Below are 18579 nucleotides of genomic sequence, written 5' to 3' on the forward strand. Positions count from 1 at the left end.
TGTGGGAAAACGGGAACAGTAAAAAATCAAAGCATTTGAGATGTGGTACAGCAGCGAATGCTGAAAGTTAGGTTGCCTGGTAAGGTAAGGAATGAGGAGGTTCTGCTCAGAATCGGAGAAGAAAGAGAAGAAAGGAATGTATGGAAAGCGCTGACAAGGAGAAAGGACAGGATGATACGACATCTGTTAAGACATCAGGGAACGCCTTCCATGATACTAGAGGGAGCTGTAGAGGGCAAAAACTGTAAACGAAGACAGAGATTCGAATACATCGTGCAGATAACTGAGAACATAGATTGCAAGTGCTACTCTGAGGAGAAAAAATAGGAGATAGAGAAAGAGAGAGAGAGAGACAGAGAGAATGTCCACTTGGGGATTGCGGATGTAGAGTCATTGTCGGGGAAAATAAAACTCACACGAATAAATGTTTCAGTTTGGCTTTTATGTCAAAAGCAGTCGCGGCTTCCAAATGACAGTGAAGATACAAGTTTGAGAAACTGGTCCGATTTCCAGTCGCCCCAAATTGTTCCAGTAGGTCGTGGCGCAGCTGCCAGCACGTGCGCGGCAGAGAAGTGTGAGTCCCTCAGGCAGGGGCGGCCTAGTCGCCCATGTGGCCGTACAGCAGCACGTCGACGAGGGAGAGCGGGCAGGCCGGGTACAGCAGCTCGCAGTCGACGGCCTGCGTGGAGCGGCCGCGCCGCTGGGCACGCTCGTACGCGTGGTGCTCCTCCGGCTCCCAGGAGGCGGTGCGCGCTCCAGGCCACCTGTCGACAGCGACGCGCTGGTTACTTGCTGAACCTCCTGTCTAGAAACTACATTATAATGGTCAAGTGAGGTGCTTGTTTAACGCTTGTTGATTCTATAAAATTAAGAGGTGAATGCACCTTCTTCCTTAACCTTTTCGTGAGCCGTGGGAAACATGCTTCCACTACAATGAACTCGCTCTTAGACCCGTGGGATTCACAGTTCCCACCTCTGTACGATGCTACCACCTAGTGAGCAGTATAGGGTACTACTTCCAATCGGAAGTTCCCGCCGTTTTTGCTGTACCTTCGCGCAGAGGCATTGTATACCTGAGTGTTGCTCAGTAGAGGAGCGTTTCAGTGCTGTTTGCGTGACATTTTATGATTTTTTCCTCAAACCTATAGTGTCAGGTAAATACTTTTGATTTACCCAAATTTATGAAGGAAAACGTAAAATTGGATCCAGGAGAATTCCAGTTTGAAACAAAAGGAGCCATTGCTGCAGTAAAATGAATGGATAACAGTCCAGTCACTTTCCTGTCCTCAACTCATGACCCATGAGAAACAGCCACAGTGAAAAGGAAAAACAAGGATGGTACTAGTACAGAGATTTCTTGTCCTGAAGTTGTGGCAGAATACAACAAATTAATGGGTGGCGTCAAAAAGTTTGATCAATTACGAGAAAGGTATGCTATTGGCAGACGTTCTGTAAAATGGTGGCAGAGAAAATTTTATTTCCTGGTGGACGTTGCTGCAGTGAACAGTTTTATACTGTGGAAAATATGCAAAAGAGAAAGTGGACAGCATGATCAGCTCCCATACAGGATCCATCTAGCCAGACAATTGATCGCTGTCTTCTCATCCCAAAAAAGGCGTGGACAAAAACCTGTCTTTCTGGAAAAAAGGGGTAAAGGACCTGAAGATTTTCGCCATGTGGCTGCAGGGGAGCACCAACCCATTTTAGGAGAAACCTACTGGGCGTGCCGTTATTGTAGTACCAAAGCTGCGGAAAAGAGCACTCGCTGTGTTTGTACATATTGTCAAATACCACTTTGCATAGACCCATGTTTCCGAAAATTTCATGGCAAGTAATTGTGAACAAGCATTGTAACAAGAGAAGTAAATTTATCAAATAAATATGACATATATTGAAAAAAGTTGTTTTTGTCATTTAACTCCAAGGAAGGGCAGTGGGAAGAATACTTCCCACCTTGTTGTGTGACCTCACTTGCACACTTGGAGCAAATTTGATATTCTGTATAATAAATATACCTATCTGCTCTCCATTCATTAAAAGGTACTGCTCAATAATTTTGCCCACGAAAGGGTCAAAAGTTGTGACTCCTTCACAGTAGTGTCTCCACAGCTCTAGCAATTCCATGAGGCAAAAATGAACGCAGCTTTCCCCAATCTGTTGGAGCGGTAAATGTTAACAGGTCACCAGGCTTTTAAGTTGATTACATATTTCGTATTCGATCGTATAAAATATAGGTCACTCTTTTACTTGCAAGATGACACTGATTTAGTGGGTATCAGGATAGTCGGGTGAACATCGCAAACTAATAGGAAAGAAATAACAAGTAATCCAAATATTGATATATTTCAAGCAAAAAATGATATTCGGCAGAGTAAAGCCTTTTTATCAAGTGTTATCTCATTTTATTTTATTTTATTTATTTCGGATCATCGGTCTTCTGACAGATTTGCTGCAGCTCGCCAGGAATTCCTCTCCTGTGCCAACCTTTCCATCTCGGAGTAGTAATTGCAACCTACGTCCTCAGTTATTTCCTGGATTTACTCCAGTCTCTGTCTTCCTCTGCAGTTCGTACCCTCTACAGCTCCCTCTAGTACAATGGAAGTTATTTCCTGTTTCCTGATGTCTTAGCAGATGTCCCATCATTCTGTCCCTCCTTCTAGTCAGTGTTTTCAATATACTCGTCTCCTGCCCGATTCTGCAAGAAGCTCCCCATTCCTTAACTTATCTGTCCACCTGTTTTTCAAAACACCTGTGTAGCATCAAATCTGAAATGCTGCGGTTCTCTCCTTTTCCGGTTTCCGCACAGTCATTCTTTCACTACCATACAATTCTATGCTCCAAACACACATTCATAGGAATTTATTCGTAAACTTAAGGCCTACGTTTAATGCTAGCAGACTTCTCTGGGCTAGAAATGCTTCCCTTGCCAGTGACAGTCAGCTTTTGATGTCCTCCTTGAATCGTCCGTCATTGATTATTTTGCTGCCTAGGTAACAGAATTTCTTAACCTTATATACCGGGTGATCAAAAAGTCTGTATAAATTTGAAAACTTAATAAACCACCCAATAATGTAGACAGAGAGTTACAAATTGACACACATGCTTGGAATGACATGGTTTGTTAATAGAACTAGTAAAATAAACAAAAAAAGCCGAAGTATTGCTAGATACGTGAATGATCTCTTGCGGGCGTCGTTTGGTGATGATCGTGTGCTCAGCCGTCACTTTCGTCATGTTTGGCCTCCCAGGACCCCGGACCTCAGTCCGTGTGATTATTGGCTTTGGGGATACCTGAAGCCGCAAGTGTATCGTGATCGACCGACACCTCTAGCTGAAAGACAACATCCGACGCCAATGCCTCACCATAACTCCGGACATGGTTCACAGCGCTGTTCACAACATTATTCCCCGAATACAGCTATTGTTGAGGAATGATGGTGGACATGTTGAGCATTTCCTGTAAAGTACATCATATTTGCATTGTCTTACTTTGTTATGCTAATTATTGCTATTCTGATCAGATAAAGCACCATCTGTCAGACATTTTTTGAACGTTTGTATTTTTGTGGTTCTAATAAAACCCCATGTCATTTCAAGCATGTGTGTCAATTTGTACCTCTCTATCTACATTATTCCGCGATTTATTCAGTTTTCAAATTTATAATGACTTTTTGATCACCCGGTACTTCGTCAACACCAATTACGATGTTAAATTTCTCGCTACTTTCTTTTCTGCTGCTTCACGTACTTTCAATCCAGATTCGGTACTCATTATACTATGCAGTCCATTTGACAGATTCTCTAATTTTTCTTCGCTTTAACTGAGTAAGGGAATGTCATCAGCTAAACTTACATCTGATGTCTTTTCACCTTGGATTTTATTTCCACTCTTAAACCTTTCTTTTATTTCCATCATTGCTGCTTCTTTGTATAGATTGAAGAGCAGGGACGAAAGACTACGGCCCTGTCCTACACCCATTTTAAGCTAAGCACTTCGTTCTTGTTCATCGAATTTGATTGTTCGTTCTTAGATCTTGTACATACTGTGCATTACTCGTCTTTCCCCGTAGCTTACACCTATTTTTCTCAGAATTTCGAACATCTTGCCCAATTTCACATTGTCAAATGCTTCTTCTAGGTCGACAAATCGTGTCTTGTATTTTCTTGAGTCTTGCCTCCTTTATCAAGCGCAAGGTCAAATCCCACTTGCTGGTGCTTTTACCTTTCCTGAAGCTAAGCTGATCGTCATTTAACAGATCCTCAGTTTTATTTTCCATTCTTCTGTATTTTATTATTGACGACAGCTTGGATGAATAATCTGTTAAACATATTGTGCAGTAGTCATCGCACTAATTTGCCCTTACTATCTTCGGAATTGTGTGGATGGTAACTTTCAGAAATTGTGATGGTGCGTCGCCCGTCTCATATATAAAGCAAGCCAATTTGAATAGTCGTCCGTATAAACAGCAATTTCTTCTTCTGCCACGTCATTTGACAAGTCGCCTCCTTCTTAGAGACACCAATGTAATCTTTCCATCTGTTCGCTCGCTCCTCTTTGTTTAACAGTGGAATTCCCGTTGTACTCTTAATGTTACCGCCTTTGCCTTTCATTTCATCGAGAGTTTTTTTTGATTTTCTGTATGCTGAATCAGTACTTCGGACGATAATTCTTTTTCGATTTTTTTCATATTTTTCCTGCAGCTTCTGTGTAACTGGCGTTACACATTGATAAACGACACAGAGCACAGCATTTAAACCGCAGCTAGATATACGGAACTGCAATGAAGCCACAGAGAGATAGATAGTAATGAAATGAGATAGATCAAGGTGACAGATGGGAAGTGCCGGTAATCTTTACCACATGCTTGGTATTGTTGTTTTGCTGTCTCAGAGCAACATACCTCCGTTCGCTGCGTTAACATAGTGTGCGGGAGCGATATTGCTACGTACTGTTATAGGCAATAAGTAGCCAAACTGTTACTACCAGCGAGGGGCGTCTATGACGGTGACGAAAGAGCAGCTATTGATCTGTCTCGAAGCTCCAACTGATTGAGGATTAACTGATGACGACCAGACCTTCCACAGCATCACTGGTGGTACACTCCTGTTAGTTTACGACTTCGCAAATTAGAGTCGTTGAGAACTATGTGAGAGGGCAGGTGCCAAAGTATACTTTCTGAGACATAGCAGCTGGCCACGTCTTTTTTTGCCGACACAAATTTCCTGTTCCGCCTGAGACCCAGCAGTCAGAAAGACAGTTCTTACAATATTCCTACGCCTTCATCAGGAAGAAGAACGATTTTTTAAACCTGGAGTATTTTTTAACGGTTGCCGCCAATTTGAGTAAATTATAATCTCCTCTAAAAATGGTGGCACGCGAAATCTGTTTCCAGATTTCTGTTTCCTCATTTCTCGGAAATATCGTTAATGGCTTTACTTGCACCTGTATGTTCAAGGAAAGTAATATAAGTTAATTGTTTCAAATGGTTCAAATGGCTCTAAGCACTATGGGACTTAACATCTGAGGACATCAGTCCCCTAGACTTAGAATTACTTAAACCTAACTAACCTAAGGATATCATACACATCCATGCCCGATGTAGGAATCGAACCTGCGATCGTAGCAGCAGCGCGGTTCCGGACTGAAGATCCTAGAACCGCTCGGCCACAGCGGCCGGCAGTTAACTGGAAAATTATGGATACACAGGTGGGTTGTTCATTAGCAAAGGGTCCTTAATTCCTTAATGTGTAGCCTGGTTGATTGCTGATTAATTCCTACTGGACTCCTCCTTTCATTGTGGCGTTGTGAGACAGCCCACTTCTGCATCTCACGATGTGGCGACCCAGTTCAGTTACACAATGTACATTTTATCCTATTTTTGTTTATTGTATTGAAGTCATTTTATTTGAATTCTCTTGTTTGAGCCTTTCTTTCAAAACTATGGAGGCTGCAGAATAACGCCTGTTCGATTGATTTTTATGTTATTAAGTGGAATTTTATAGTTAATAACTATTTGCTAAACTGACGGCATGCATGCACAACCCTCAGCCTGATGCCGACCACCTAAATCCTATGCTACGATTAGTAGCAGAATGTGGTTGTCCGTTGTGTCGGCATGAGGGAATAGCCTGGTTGCGTTAGATTATGGATAAGAGATCATCTCTCGCTTTTCTGTGAGCTGTTCCTGTCATGACTTCTACGAACTTGTAGGGCGTGCCCTGTCTTCATGGGGAGTAGTTCATTTATGAGTTGTCAGTTCACTGCTAGGTTTCTGCAACTGCAGTAAAGAGCTATCCCAGGAGCTTAGACAGGCAATGAGTGAACCAGCGCTGTTGATGGTGGGAGAGCGCAACGACACAGCTAGTAAGACTTATTCTATTAGGTTAGTCACCCTTGATGGGGAGTTAGTGTTGCTATTCCTGTAAGGTGGAGTGCCTTGTCAGGACCTGGTTTGTATGTCGCTGGTTAGGGCCACTCAGTATGCGTTTTGCTATAAGGTTTTGAGGGTAGTTGCTGTCAGGAGAACGAAGCTTGTACCCTTAGTGAGATTGATTAGGATAGAGGTTTTTATTAGTAGTGAGTAAGTGCATCTTTAGTGTTGGCTAGCGAGATAGACCTTCCTAGGTATATGGTCAGGATTTGTTTCGTGCAGTGTGGCACCGTTTTCAGAGCTAGTTTCTTCAGGTATTCCTAATTGTTGCACGGTCACTGGTAAAATCGTTTTAAAGTACTTGTTTGTCAGTGGCTGTTGTTGCCATAGTATGTTTGGGTGGGCAGGGTACTGTTGGTGCCTGCATGATGGCATGACATTCTGTTGCCATGCTTGTTTGTCATTACTCTTGTTTCAACTGCAGTCTATATGAGTGTGTTGTCCTCATCAGCTGGAGGGCTGGAGACTGGTTTTGCGGGGAGGGTGGGCGGGAGGAGATATAAGCTTGAATTTGTAATATGTGTAGTTTCCTGACCCACCCGCCTGGCAGCTTCTTGCTGCTATAGCACTAGCGTTGGGTCATGGCGTGCTGCTGGCGGCGTTTTTCGTACTTCTGGAACCAATACGGGCCTTGGTGGAACAGTGAAATACAAGAAGAAGCAGTCACCTTCTCCCCTTCAAGCGTGATATATCTCCTGGAAGCCATCATCGTGAGTGTGGTTGGATAGCATGCAGTGCTTCGTCATCAGTTAGTGCAGGGTGGAATGTACTGAGGCCGGTGACCTGGATCTGGGGCTCAGACTGCACTTACTAGTGGACAGCAGAGTGGGAGTCTGGGGCTTTTGTAGCACATGGGGCGGAAGTAGCAGCTATGGACGAAGTGTTATTCAGCTGGTGGAAGGCTGTGCATAAGGATTTATCTGAAGAACCATGTATGGGAAGCCTTTACCAGCTGATGGTGCAGTCGATGGGACATCACTACCAGTCAGCATGGGGGATGGTTGCTGAGTGGATGCAAAAACCTAGTGGAGCAGTTGGTGTCATTGCCTGGGAAAGAGGGCAATGATCTCAGTGGTGGCGGACACAGAGGCTTCCGCTTGTCAAGAGGAGCACTACCTGTGTACTTCAGTAACAAATTTTTCAATGCTGGTTGGCTGAGTCATACAGTGCAGTGTAAAGTGCTAAGTACAAGCAGTGTTTTGCATGGATGTCCGTGGTTGGCGTGGTTCGAAGTGTGTCTGTAGTTTAGTGGCACACTATGCATCTGGGCTTTTTTTTTGTGGAATTAAGAGGCATTTTGATTTTGTTAAATTACGTGCCATGACAGCAATTTATACGTATTACGCTATTCAGCATGGCTGTATCCTTGATGGCCTTTCGGACAAAGGAAGTCACTCTATAATTTGTTTCGTGTTACTGATCAATTTGTTCCTTTTATTGTCCAAGAGTTTATCGTGATATAAGTGTGTGTTTGTGTGTGGGTATTTTTATAGGGTGCTTGATATGTAACTTGTCGTAATAACTAGTTGGTGATGTCAGTAGCTGTTGACCAATATTCAGTTATATGCTACATTGATGTTCTTCACAATGTCTGAGATTTGCTTTAGTGTGTCATGGATAATTGCAAAATCTATATATATTGTAGCCCCTGTCTGTGGCATAGGGCCATTAGCAGCAGTTATTAAGGTTGTTGGCCGATTTTGTGTGCTGAGAAAAGGTATGGTGTAGTGTCGCAGAATAGTAAAGAGTTGGAAAAGTGGAATATTGTCAAAGTCTCGTTGCCTATGCCGAGAGCCAGAGGCAGTAGGTAAGCCAAGAGGTAACAGGATTGCACATGTATCGGAATGTGTCGTCACGCAGGGACAGTGTCCTGGTTACACACAACAGGCGTGAGAGGATTGCTTAGCATGCACGTTTGTGTTTGATGGAGAGTTTCGTAGAGTGTAAGACAGAGGTATAGCGTCAGCTGTACTGCATTTCATAACTTCGCGTAAGTCTGCCGTAACAACATGTAACTGTGTCACAAGAACACCTAAGGGGCGAGTACGACAGATAAATCAGCAGTGTAAGTGGAACGAATGCGTTCATTACAAACGAGCATGACGTCAGGACGTTGCTCGTGCTTCCTTTAAATACGCCAGCTTTGATAGCAACAAGGCACTCACAGTTAGACTTGCAGATAGATGTGTACTGGGATGCTGCATAGCCCTCAGCTCGGTGGTCGACATGTTAATCTTTATTAAGGAGATGTTGCAGTAAGGGCGGCCCATCCAGCAGCAGACGTGAGGGGACAGTACCAGCTCTGGTCCTCTCTGCTGCCGCTGTCAGTCATCAACCCAGGATTAGCAGACATCGCGGCAGACTCGCTCGCCGCCAATGCTGACCACATCAGTGAGCCGTCGACGAGATCGTGTGGGGCCTAGGCCCTGTGCATCCGCTGTCACAACCGGGTGAGCCGACGGCGCTGGGGAACTGCAGCCCGTTCCGCCCGTCCACCGCGGACGAGCCACCAGGAGGAGCAGGGAAGAAGCCGGGGTGGGATAGCGTACACTCGGCACCACGAGTACGCTTCTCGTGCCGACAGCGACGGGACTCCAACCTGGAGCCTCCTATGCGCAGCGGCCTGCTGTCCGCCGCCGAGCCGGCTGGCCAGCTGGACGCCGCCAGCCACGTGCGGCCGAAGTAAGGGCATTCCACCACTACGTCACAGCACGAGGCGCTGCGCTAGTAAGACTGGAGCGGCCTGGAGCTGGTGTCATAGCTCCGAGTCAGCGAGGACTTGGGGAAGGTCGTTGATATCACCAAGCTCTGCCAGCCTGTGTTATGCGGGCCACATTGTACTCGGCAGGAATAAAGGTGTCATGAATTAATAATGTTTCTTTGGCATTTCTGACGCGTCCACAGTCATTTCCTAGGATCCTGACAACTGGAGAGGTCACTGCTCGGCTTCCAGTCCACCGTAGGCGACCGGGACCGCCATGGCGCCTACAATGGTACTAATCCTTTTTTTTTGTATTGTAGGCATTTTATTTGTATTCTCTCATTTGATTCCTGCTTTTAAAAACTGTATGAAGCTGCAGCTTAATTTCTATACTACTGTTGTTGTATTATTGATTCGCTAGTAGACATAATTGTATGTTTAGTAAATTAATGTTATTAAACTGAGCCCATGTCTGCTCAACCTCCAGGCTGACCCCACTTAATCCACATCCGGCGCAACAAGTCGCTATTTCTTCTCATGACTAATCAGACCAATGCATGGTGAACTCCATCTCCACAAACAAAATTTGGTACATTATTCGGAAAACTTTTATGTTTCATTTGCTATGTGGGACCTCTGGCCTTCATTGACTTGTTATGGATTACCTGAATTTTGTTTTATTGATTTCCGTCATTTATCTTTACATACTAATTGCACAGATAAAATCTGGACAACACTGCAAAATTCGAACGTAGGTGATGCCAGCGACATTTCGAAAATAAACTTGCTCCATTCAAATATTACCATATTGGACGAGGAACAGAACACCAGTGATGTCACAGCCAACAGCGGGCCTATGCAGTGACAAGGCGACAAGGCCACGGCGACACGGCAGCCATCGACCACTAGGAAGCTCGAGGGATTTTAACTACCCGATGTGCCTGGAGCCCGAGAAGATTTTATGACTTTCTTTCACTCACAGTACTTGCTATTGGCAACATTAAGCCCACTTCACTCTTCGCCCACGAGACTGCATTCAGTAATGGTCGTCTACAGCTCCGGTATGCAGCTCTTCTTTTGGTTAAGTGAATGCAGCTTCAATACTATGGTGAGTTATTGTCGCAGCGATAGCAACCACATTGTAGTACTTTTGGTTCCTTAACAAATTTGCGTTACTTTGAATTTTGTATTGTAAGTTTTAGTGATAGCATGTCACAGCCTTTTCCATTCCTGAGGAGGGTTTCCAGAGAAACAGCTGTAATTCGAATATAAAACCGGGTAATCTGTAATTGCCCGCCCGGTTTTCAGTGTGGTCTAATGCACGGCTTTCCGTTTTGGGAAGGAGCGCCTGGTCCACGGCACGAATCCGCCCGACGGGCTTGTGTCGAGGTCCGTTGAGCCGGCCGGTCTGTGGATGGTTTTTAGGCGGTTTTCCATTTGCCTCTGCGAATGCGGGCTGGTTCCCCTTCTTCCGCCTCAGCTACACTATGTCGGCGATCGTTGCGCAAACAAGTTCTGCACGTACGCCTACGCCACCATTACTCTACCACGCAAACATATGGGTTAGACTCGTCTAGTGTGAGACTTTCCCCAGGGGGAGGGGGGATCCACCGGGTGCCGAACCGCACAATAAACCTGAAATAATGGTTCGGTGTGGGGCGACGGAGGGGTGAAGTGGACTGCGTTGGTCGTCGTGGGGTTATGGACCACAGCGGCTATGGCGGGGACGGAGCCTCTCCGTCGTTTCTAGGCCCACGGTGAACATACAATACAAACTATAAATACATTACTACCCTACAAAGAGCTACCGGAGACGACAGGTCATTAAAACCACTATATTCAGCAAATATGTACGAGAAAGCTCCGAAATAATGTCGGTGGTATTGCCCGCTATATGGGTACAGACGGTTTTTAGTCAATGGATGCAGAAGATAGGTAACTGACTACAGAAAACAATATCAATCTGGATTTAAAATTCTTACGAACGAAGCAGGAATTTGTCCATTATTCCAAGTGTTTCAAGAAGTTTTGACTGGTCTATATGATTGAACTGTATGCACAAAATTGGTTCAAATGGCTCTGAGCACTATGGAACATAACATCTGTGGTCATCAGTCCCATAGAACGTAGAACTACTTAAACCTAACTAACCTAAGGACATCCCACACACCCATGCCCGAGGCAGGATTCGAACCTGCGACCGTAGCGGTTACGCGGTTCCAGACTGAAGCGCCTAGGACCGCACGGCCACAACGGCTGGCTGAACTGTATGGAACTGACTGTGTTACTCACCTGAAAATGGTGCTGACGATCTCCTCGCCAATAGTGTTCTCGCCCGGCACAAACCTCTGAGCGGCCTCACAGAGAGCTCGCAGCACGCATGAGTGTCCGTCGATACCGGCGCTGAAACCACATGCGTCGTGACTGTAGCTCTCAAGGTTGTGTCTATACGAAAGTCTCTCTCACTAACATATAACTACTGGTAACGAACTATGCATTTCATCCTTATCATAAACAGTATAGATGTCCTTCGTCGGTTGAAGTGTAGTCTACATCTGAGTTTTCCTCTGTTTTCTCTTAGCGTAGGCCATTTTCTGAAGATATTGTTCTCATCCTTTGTATGGCCGCTTTGCGACCTACATATTTACTAACTTTTGCTCTTTCTCTCTCCTCCTACATTCATTTTTCCTGTATTATTCCAGTCTTGATTCACAATATTTAACGGGGCTGAAGTCATGGAAGATCATCGTCTCTCACCTCTCTTGTCAAAAACATCTTCTGAATGTTCCTTTTGCAATATCACGACAACTCTGTTACCTCATTAACTATATAATAAAAATTAGAATTTTTTATTGTGAACGATATAAATGATTTTCCCCGAAACAGGAAATGTTATTATTCACGTGATTGTGATATCTAGGTCACAGCCCATCTGCACGCGTCTCTTTTCATGATTGAATTGCAGGAGGGTTACCGTTGCAGTAAATAAATGATGAAATATGACAGAAACTATGAATAAATTCATTGGAAGCAAAATATATCAACTATGGAAATTACTGGAGAGAGCATATTGATAGAACGCGAAAGAAGAAGGTCCAAAGAATAGTGTTCTACTATAGCCCTTAGGGAAAAAGTTGTCCGAAAGGAACAAGGATACGAGGGACAGATACGTTTTGAAGCCGGAAGAGGCAAAACTGCATCACCAATGGAGTGCAGAATATGAAGAATGAAGAGAAGAAGTTTGACTCTTACGTCGGCAGTCGGGTTGCGTTGTGTAAATTGCGCAACATTTCTTCGAGACTACGACTCGACGTCGTCACTGTTGGTCACCACCAGCAAGTGGGTAGGAAGCAGCAGTGGGCACCAGCAGTCAGGAGGTGATGAGCAACCACCACCTAACGAAGTAGAGCAATTGTCTCCAAGAAATATTGTGCAAATATATACAGCGCGTTCCGGCTGCGCACCCGAGACGTGTTCAACGAACAGGTCTAGATCTACGTATATACTACAAAAGCTGACGGTGACTTTGCCCCTAACCGTCATTTCCTTTCCTGTTCCACTTACAAATAGAGCGACGGAATATCGACTGCCTGTATCGCTCTGTAAGAGCCTTATTTTCTTTTATCTTCGTGCTCCTTACCCGAAATGTACATTGGCGGCGATGGAATCTTTTTACAGCCAGCTTCTAATGCTGCTTCTGTAAGGTTTCCCAATACTGTTCCTCGGAAAGAAAGTCGCCTTCCCTCCAGGTATTCGCATTGAGCTTCCGAAGCATCCATGTAGTACTTGCTTGTTGTTCGAGCCTATCCCTCAGAACCCCTTCGATGTCTTCCTTCAATATTGCCTGATGTGTACCTCAGATACTCGAACAATAGTATCCTATGTGCTGTCTACTTTACATATGAATCAGACTTTCCTAAAATTCTCCTAGCATAGCGAAGTCGACCATTCACCTTCTCGCTACAATCCCTAAATGCTTGTTCCATTTCATATCTCTTTGTAACGTTTCACCTACATATCTAATCGATGTGGCTGTGTAGAGCAGCACACTAATAATGCTGTATCCGAACATTACGCTTTAGTTTTTCTACTCACCCGCATTTACATAGGGTTTCTTACTTCAAACTTAGCTGCCAATCATCACACCAACTAGAAATTTTATCTAAGTCGTCTTGTACCCTCCTGCAGTCGTCTCAATGATGCCATCTTCCAGTACATCACAGCATCATTAGGAAACAGCCGCAGTTTACTGGCCACCCTGTCCGCCAGAACGTTCATGTATATAGAAAATGTAGATGCTTCAGTTGAGCTATAAGAATCACAACTATATTTTTTTCTGAAAACTCCCTACATACAGTAAGAAACAGGATGCAACCGGCCCTTCATCTACGTATTCATCTTTCTTTCATTCCTCTCAATTATTACTCGCTTCAACAAGATCTTCTTCTTCCTAAAGCCAGACATCTGTTTTCGCGATCACTTGCCTCCTCTGGAGAGCGAACAGCGATATTCACTTTTTTCCGATGACGCCCTAAAAATCAATATTTACGTTCTTAATAGGCTTGTCTAAAAAGTGATCAAGAAGTAAAATTGCGTAAAGCAACGGCGCATTCACATTCACGTGGCGAATACTGAATGTCATATATTTCTGTGACAGTCTTCTAAATCTTTGCCTTCACTCTGCCCTTTCATTGTTTGTCCTCCAATTTCCATCATCCCTTGAATGACAGCTCTTCCACCATTTCTCTGTATTCGGACCCAATGTATCTGAAAATTTCCATCTCATCTAGATTTTGTTGCTCAATTGTGGAACATTCCAAGCATGGACACTAATTGATAACTGTTTTTACTACATTCACGCCTTGTGTAAATGAACTGTGATATGCCCTACCTGAAAAGAGTGGTGCATATTCCGTATTGTACAAGAAGAAATCATAATATTATCAGCGTAGGATAAAGTCAAAGGTAAGATTTGACATTTTCGTTTGTTTGGCTTAGTGTATGCTGCTGTAAATATTTGTGGCAAGCTAACGTTTTGCAGTACCAGACACTGCTTACGAAAAACGACAAATCACTAATAAAGAACAGTCTTCTGCTTTCTCGTATTATAACATATGTAGTGTGAGCTGTACACATATTACATGCAATACCGAAAAGAAAAGAAAATTACCATTCTTCTACGAAACGAACTCTAGCATTTCTTATCTTTCCCAATTATAGGCGATAATACGTGCACCCGATAAAAATTAGAACCACTAGAGGCGATTAGATGTTGAGGAAGTGTTGGTGGCGAAAGAGAAACACGAAACAAGTGTAACAGGTTCATTTTCTGTGTCTACCGATTGTTCCCATAACCACATACATTCTTAAAAAAATAACAGCGCACTTCTAAGGAATTCTGGAGTTATCCGAGTGGAACCGAAATCAATAGATATGATGCAGATGTACAGACAGACAACCGTTAAAATTTCAGAATAAAAAATGAATAATTTATTGAAGAGAAAGAGCATAATAAACTCAGCGGATCAATAACAAGGTGGTCAACCTCTGGTCCTTATGCAAGCAGTTATTCGCCTTGGCATTGATTGCTAGTGTTGTTGAATGTCCTCCTGAGAGATATTGTGCCATATTGATCCAATTTGAGTGATACATCGTGGACATGCAGAGATGATTGAAGGGCCTTGCTCATAATGTTCCAAATGTTCTCAGCAGGGAAGAGATGCGGGCACCTTGTTGACTAATGTTGGGTGTAGGAAGCACGAATACAAGCGGTAGAAACTTTGGCGTGCGCAGGATGTTCATTATCTTGCTGAAATATAAGCCCATAGCCTTGAAGAGCAATAGAAAGGGACGTAAAATATCGACGACATACTGCTGTGCTGTATGAATACCGCTGATGACAGCCAAGGAATGACACCTCAGACCATCGCTCATGGTGGTCGGGCCTTGGAGTGAAGGACTGTTTGGTATCCCGCATCGCTGGATACCTGCGCGGTCTAGGGCGCCTTTTCACGGTTCGCGAGGCTCTTCTGGTCGGAGGTTCGAGTCCTTCCTCGGGCATAGGGGTGTGTGTGTTGTGCGTAACGTAAGTTAGTTTAGGTTAGATTAAGTAGTGTGTAAGCTAAGGGATCGATGACATCAACAGTTTGGTCCCATAAGACCTTACCAAAAAATTTTAAATTTGGTATCTACATCTACATCTACATACATACTCCGCAATCCACCATACGGTGCGTGGCGGAGGGTACCTCGTACCACAACTAGCATCATCTCTCCCTGTTCCACTCCCAAACAGAACGAAGGAAAAATGACTGCCCATATGCCTCTGTACGAGCCCTAATCTCTCTTACCTTATCTTTGTGGTCTTTCAGCGAAATTTAAGTTGGCGGCAGTAAAACTGTAATGCAGTCAGCCTCAAATGCTGGTTCTCTCAATTTCCTCAGTAACGATTCACGAAAAGAACGCCTCCTTTCCTCTAGAGACTCCCACCCGAGTTCCTGAAGCATTTGCGTAACACTCGCGTATTGATCAAACCTACCAGTAACAAATCTAGCACCCCCGCCTCTGAATTGCTTCTATGTCCTCCCTCAATCCGACCTGATAGGGATCCCAAACGCTCGAGCAGTACTCAAGAATAGGTCGTATTACTGTTTTATAAGCGGTCTCGTTTACAGATGAACCACATCTTCCCAAAATTCTACCAACGAACCGAAGACCCACTGTTGCTTCGCGCTTCTCGAGACACGTCTTCAGCCTGGAATCTCATTGACTGGAGTAGTGTTGCCTTCAGTGATGAGTCCCAGTGGGAACCGGTGAGCAGCGAAGATGTGTGTTAAGGCGTCCCAGACAGTGCTTGGATACCACTCTGACTTTCCCCCAACATAGCGCTCGACAACAAGGAGTGACAGTCTGGGATGCAGTTTCGTATCGTAGCAGAACCTCTTTGATTGTCATCCACAGCACCCTTACGGCGCAGCGGTACGTCGACGATATTCTAGGCCCCGTTTCATTGTCCTTAACAGGAAGCCATCCTGGCCTTACACTTGAATAATATAAAGCCCGACCACATACGGCGAGATTTTCTACTGCTTGTCTTCGTGCTTGCCAAACCGTACCTTGTCCAGTAAGGCTGCCGGATCCCTCCCCAATTAGGAACGTTCGGGTCATTATGGGCAGTGCCCTCGATACGTCTGGGGGTTTTGACGATCTAACGAACAGATGGACAGAATTTCGCACGATATCCCTCAGCAATACATACAGCAGATCTGTCAATTAATTCCATCCGAATAATTGCTCGCGTAAGAGCCAAAGGTGTACCAACGCGTTACTGACTTGCTCAATTTGAAAAGTTCCCCCTCTCTTTCTCTCTCTCTCCCTTGAATAAATCAACCAAGTTTTCTGAAATTGTAATCATTTGTTTGCCTGTACATGTAATGACATGACGAATTTCCGTCTAATTCAGGTGATTTTTATTTTGTATTTATACTAATATATTCACAAGGCCACTGCACAAAGCATGATTGATAATACGTCTTTCCTCTTTTCACTCTGTTCGTTTCATGGAATTCCCAAACTGAAATTAATGTAGAGTTATAATTATGTGAATATGTAGAAACTTGACAATAATGTAGAAACAGAGCTGCTGGTATTTCACAAAACACGAATTTATATTGTTTCAGTTTCACAGCCATCTGATATTCCTTCCGCTCTCTGTGTTATACGGAAGTAATGAATAAATATAAGTCACAGACGTAGCGCAAAGGTTAAACTGAAGTAAACTAACAATCAAGAAATTGGGTTTATGTGTAAAAATACGCTTTACATATGTCTTTGAGATACAGTGCCATTATTGATCTCTGTACCGTAAATATAACCCACTCACAGTTAAAATCTACAAATATTATTGCATAACCAGCTGCATTGATTATAAAATCTAAATCTTATATAGCGAAGGAGAGACTGTTGCATCTTGATAAGTTTTTCAGACTTCTGCCTCTAGCCAGTACTGTCGCAGCAGTTTAATATATTTTCTTATTCCATTTTGAGATAACAGTGTTCACTTCAGGTGTTCTGTAGTCTTATACAGCTTTTGCAAAAATCACACCGCATTAATAAATTAATAACTTTTTAACAAATGTGAAAAGTTTTCCAAAATACATCATGGAAAGGTAGCTATAAACAAAATATTCTGGTCAAATTTAAAAATGTTGCGGTCGAAATACTATATTGTATTCAGTGGTCTCAGTATTACTTCATTTTTGTGATACACGTCAGTAATCAGTAAGTGAAATAAAATTAAGCAGGAGTATTAGCAAAAACGAATTGGAAGTTAAAAACATTTTGAAAGAGGACTAACACAAATGTTCATTTTCGATACAAGGAAAATTATTAAGAGATTAAAAATCTCTGCTCAATTGCACAGATCACGTCTTCCACGGAAGAAAAGTTTTTCCGTTTCAAGGCACAAGATGCTGCACGACTGACGAATTATATACAGTATTTTAATCATCATGAAACTCTGTAACTGAAGAGCAAAATCCTCAAAACAGCTTCCATATATTGTACATCACTTAATAAGCAGAACTCGTAAAATTTACAAAGGGTGCACTAAACATAGCCTCACGTCTCACCACCACAAAGACAATAGAGAACGTCGGAAACTGCTAGTGGTGGTTCTACTGTGTGGTCCTTCATATGATTCTAAAATCAGCCAATGGATTGAAACACCGACCAGGTACACTATCTTTCAGGTACTACACTGTCCCCTAAAAATATTACATAATTAAGAACGAACCGTATCTCAAAGGAAAAGTTAGGAAACTTAAGGTTCACATTACCCTCAAGTGGAAAGTCACTCTGTTAAGGACAAGAAGTTAGTTTGAGTCTGGTCACATTCTTGATGTTTATTTCAAATCCGTTTGCAGTTCGAATCCACAGATAACCACAGTAAGCGATCGTGTTCTTGACAGAGGGGTAATTCAGATCCAAGCTGATGACAGATCTCAAGGCTTCACTCACAGGGCCATCACAGCAATGTGGGTCTGGTCCTCGGTCACTTCGTTATGCAGCTGTTACACACGTTAACCGGTATTTCCTTGTTGTTACATGTGGCATACTAAATTATTTCATCCCTGTGTTTGTTGTTTTCGACCCTGATTTCCTGCACATGTGCCGTAGCTAAGCAGCTGCATATGAACACAAAGGCCTCTTCACCGCTGTTTACAGTCAATGTTGTAATATGCCAATTCATGAATTGTAGTAGTTGCAGATTAGCTGTATATTCTAAGAGAATAATTAGATTTTTGTTTACCATCTCGGGTACTGACATTAAATAGAAGCAGAACAAGTGAAATTGTTATCAGTCATGTTAGGCGTCTAGTGGAGATAAGAAATATGGTTTAGTATTTTGTTGGTTGTCAAGGAAGACAAAAACCTTCAGGACCTAGG

At 43.4% G+C, this 18579-nt stretch overlaps 1 protein-coding gene across 1 annotated transcript in view; it reads right to left on the minus strand.

Annotated features, from left to right (window-relative positions):
* Window positions 1–598: 598 nt before the first annotated feature.
* LOC124623013 overlaps window positions 599–18579 on the minus strand; it is a 43610-nt gene continuing 25629 nt past the window's right edge. Inside the window, exons 3-4 of the mRNA XM_047148803.1 lie at window positions 11425–11535; window positions 599–764 (exon numbers count right to left, since the gene is read on the minus strand). Of these exons, the coding sequence (XP_047004759.1) occupies window positions 599–764; window positions 11425–11535 (277 nt within the window). The remainder of the gene's footprint in view (window positions 765–11424; window positions 11536–18579) is intronic.

This window comes from Schistocerca americana, chromosome 7, assembly GCF_021461395.2.
Source record: "Schistocerca americana isolate TAMUIC-IGC-003095 chromosome 7, iqSchAmer2.1, whole genome shotgun sequence".
Taxonomy (NCBI): domain Eukaryota; kingdom Metazoa; phylum Arthropoda; class Insecta; order Orthoptera; family Acrididae; genus Schistocerca; species Schistocerca americana.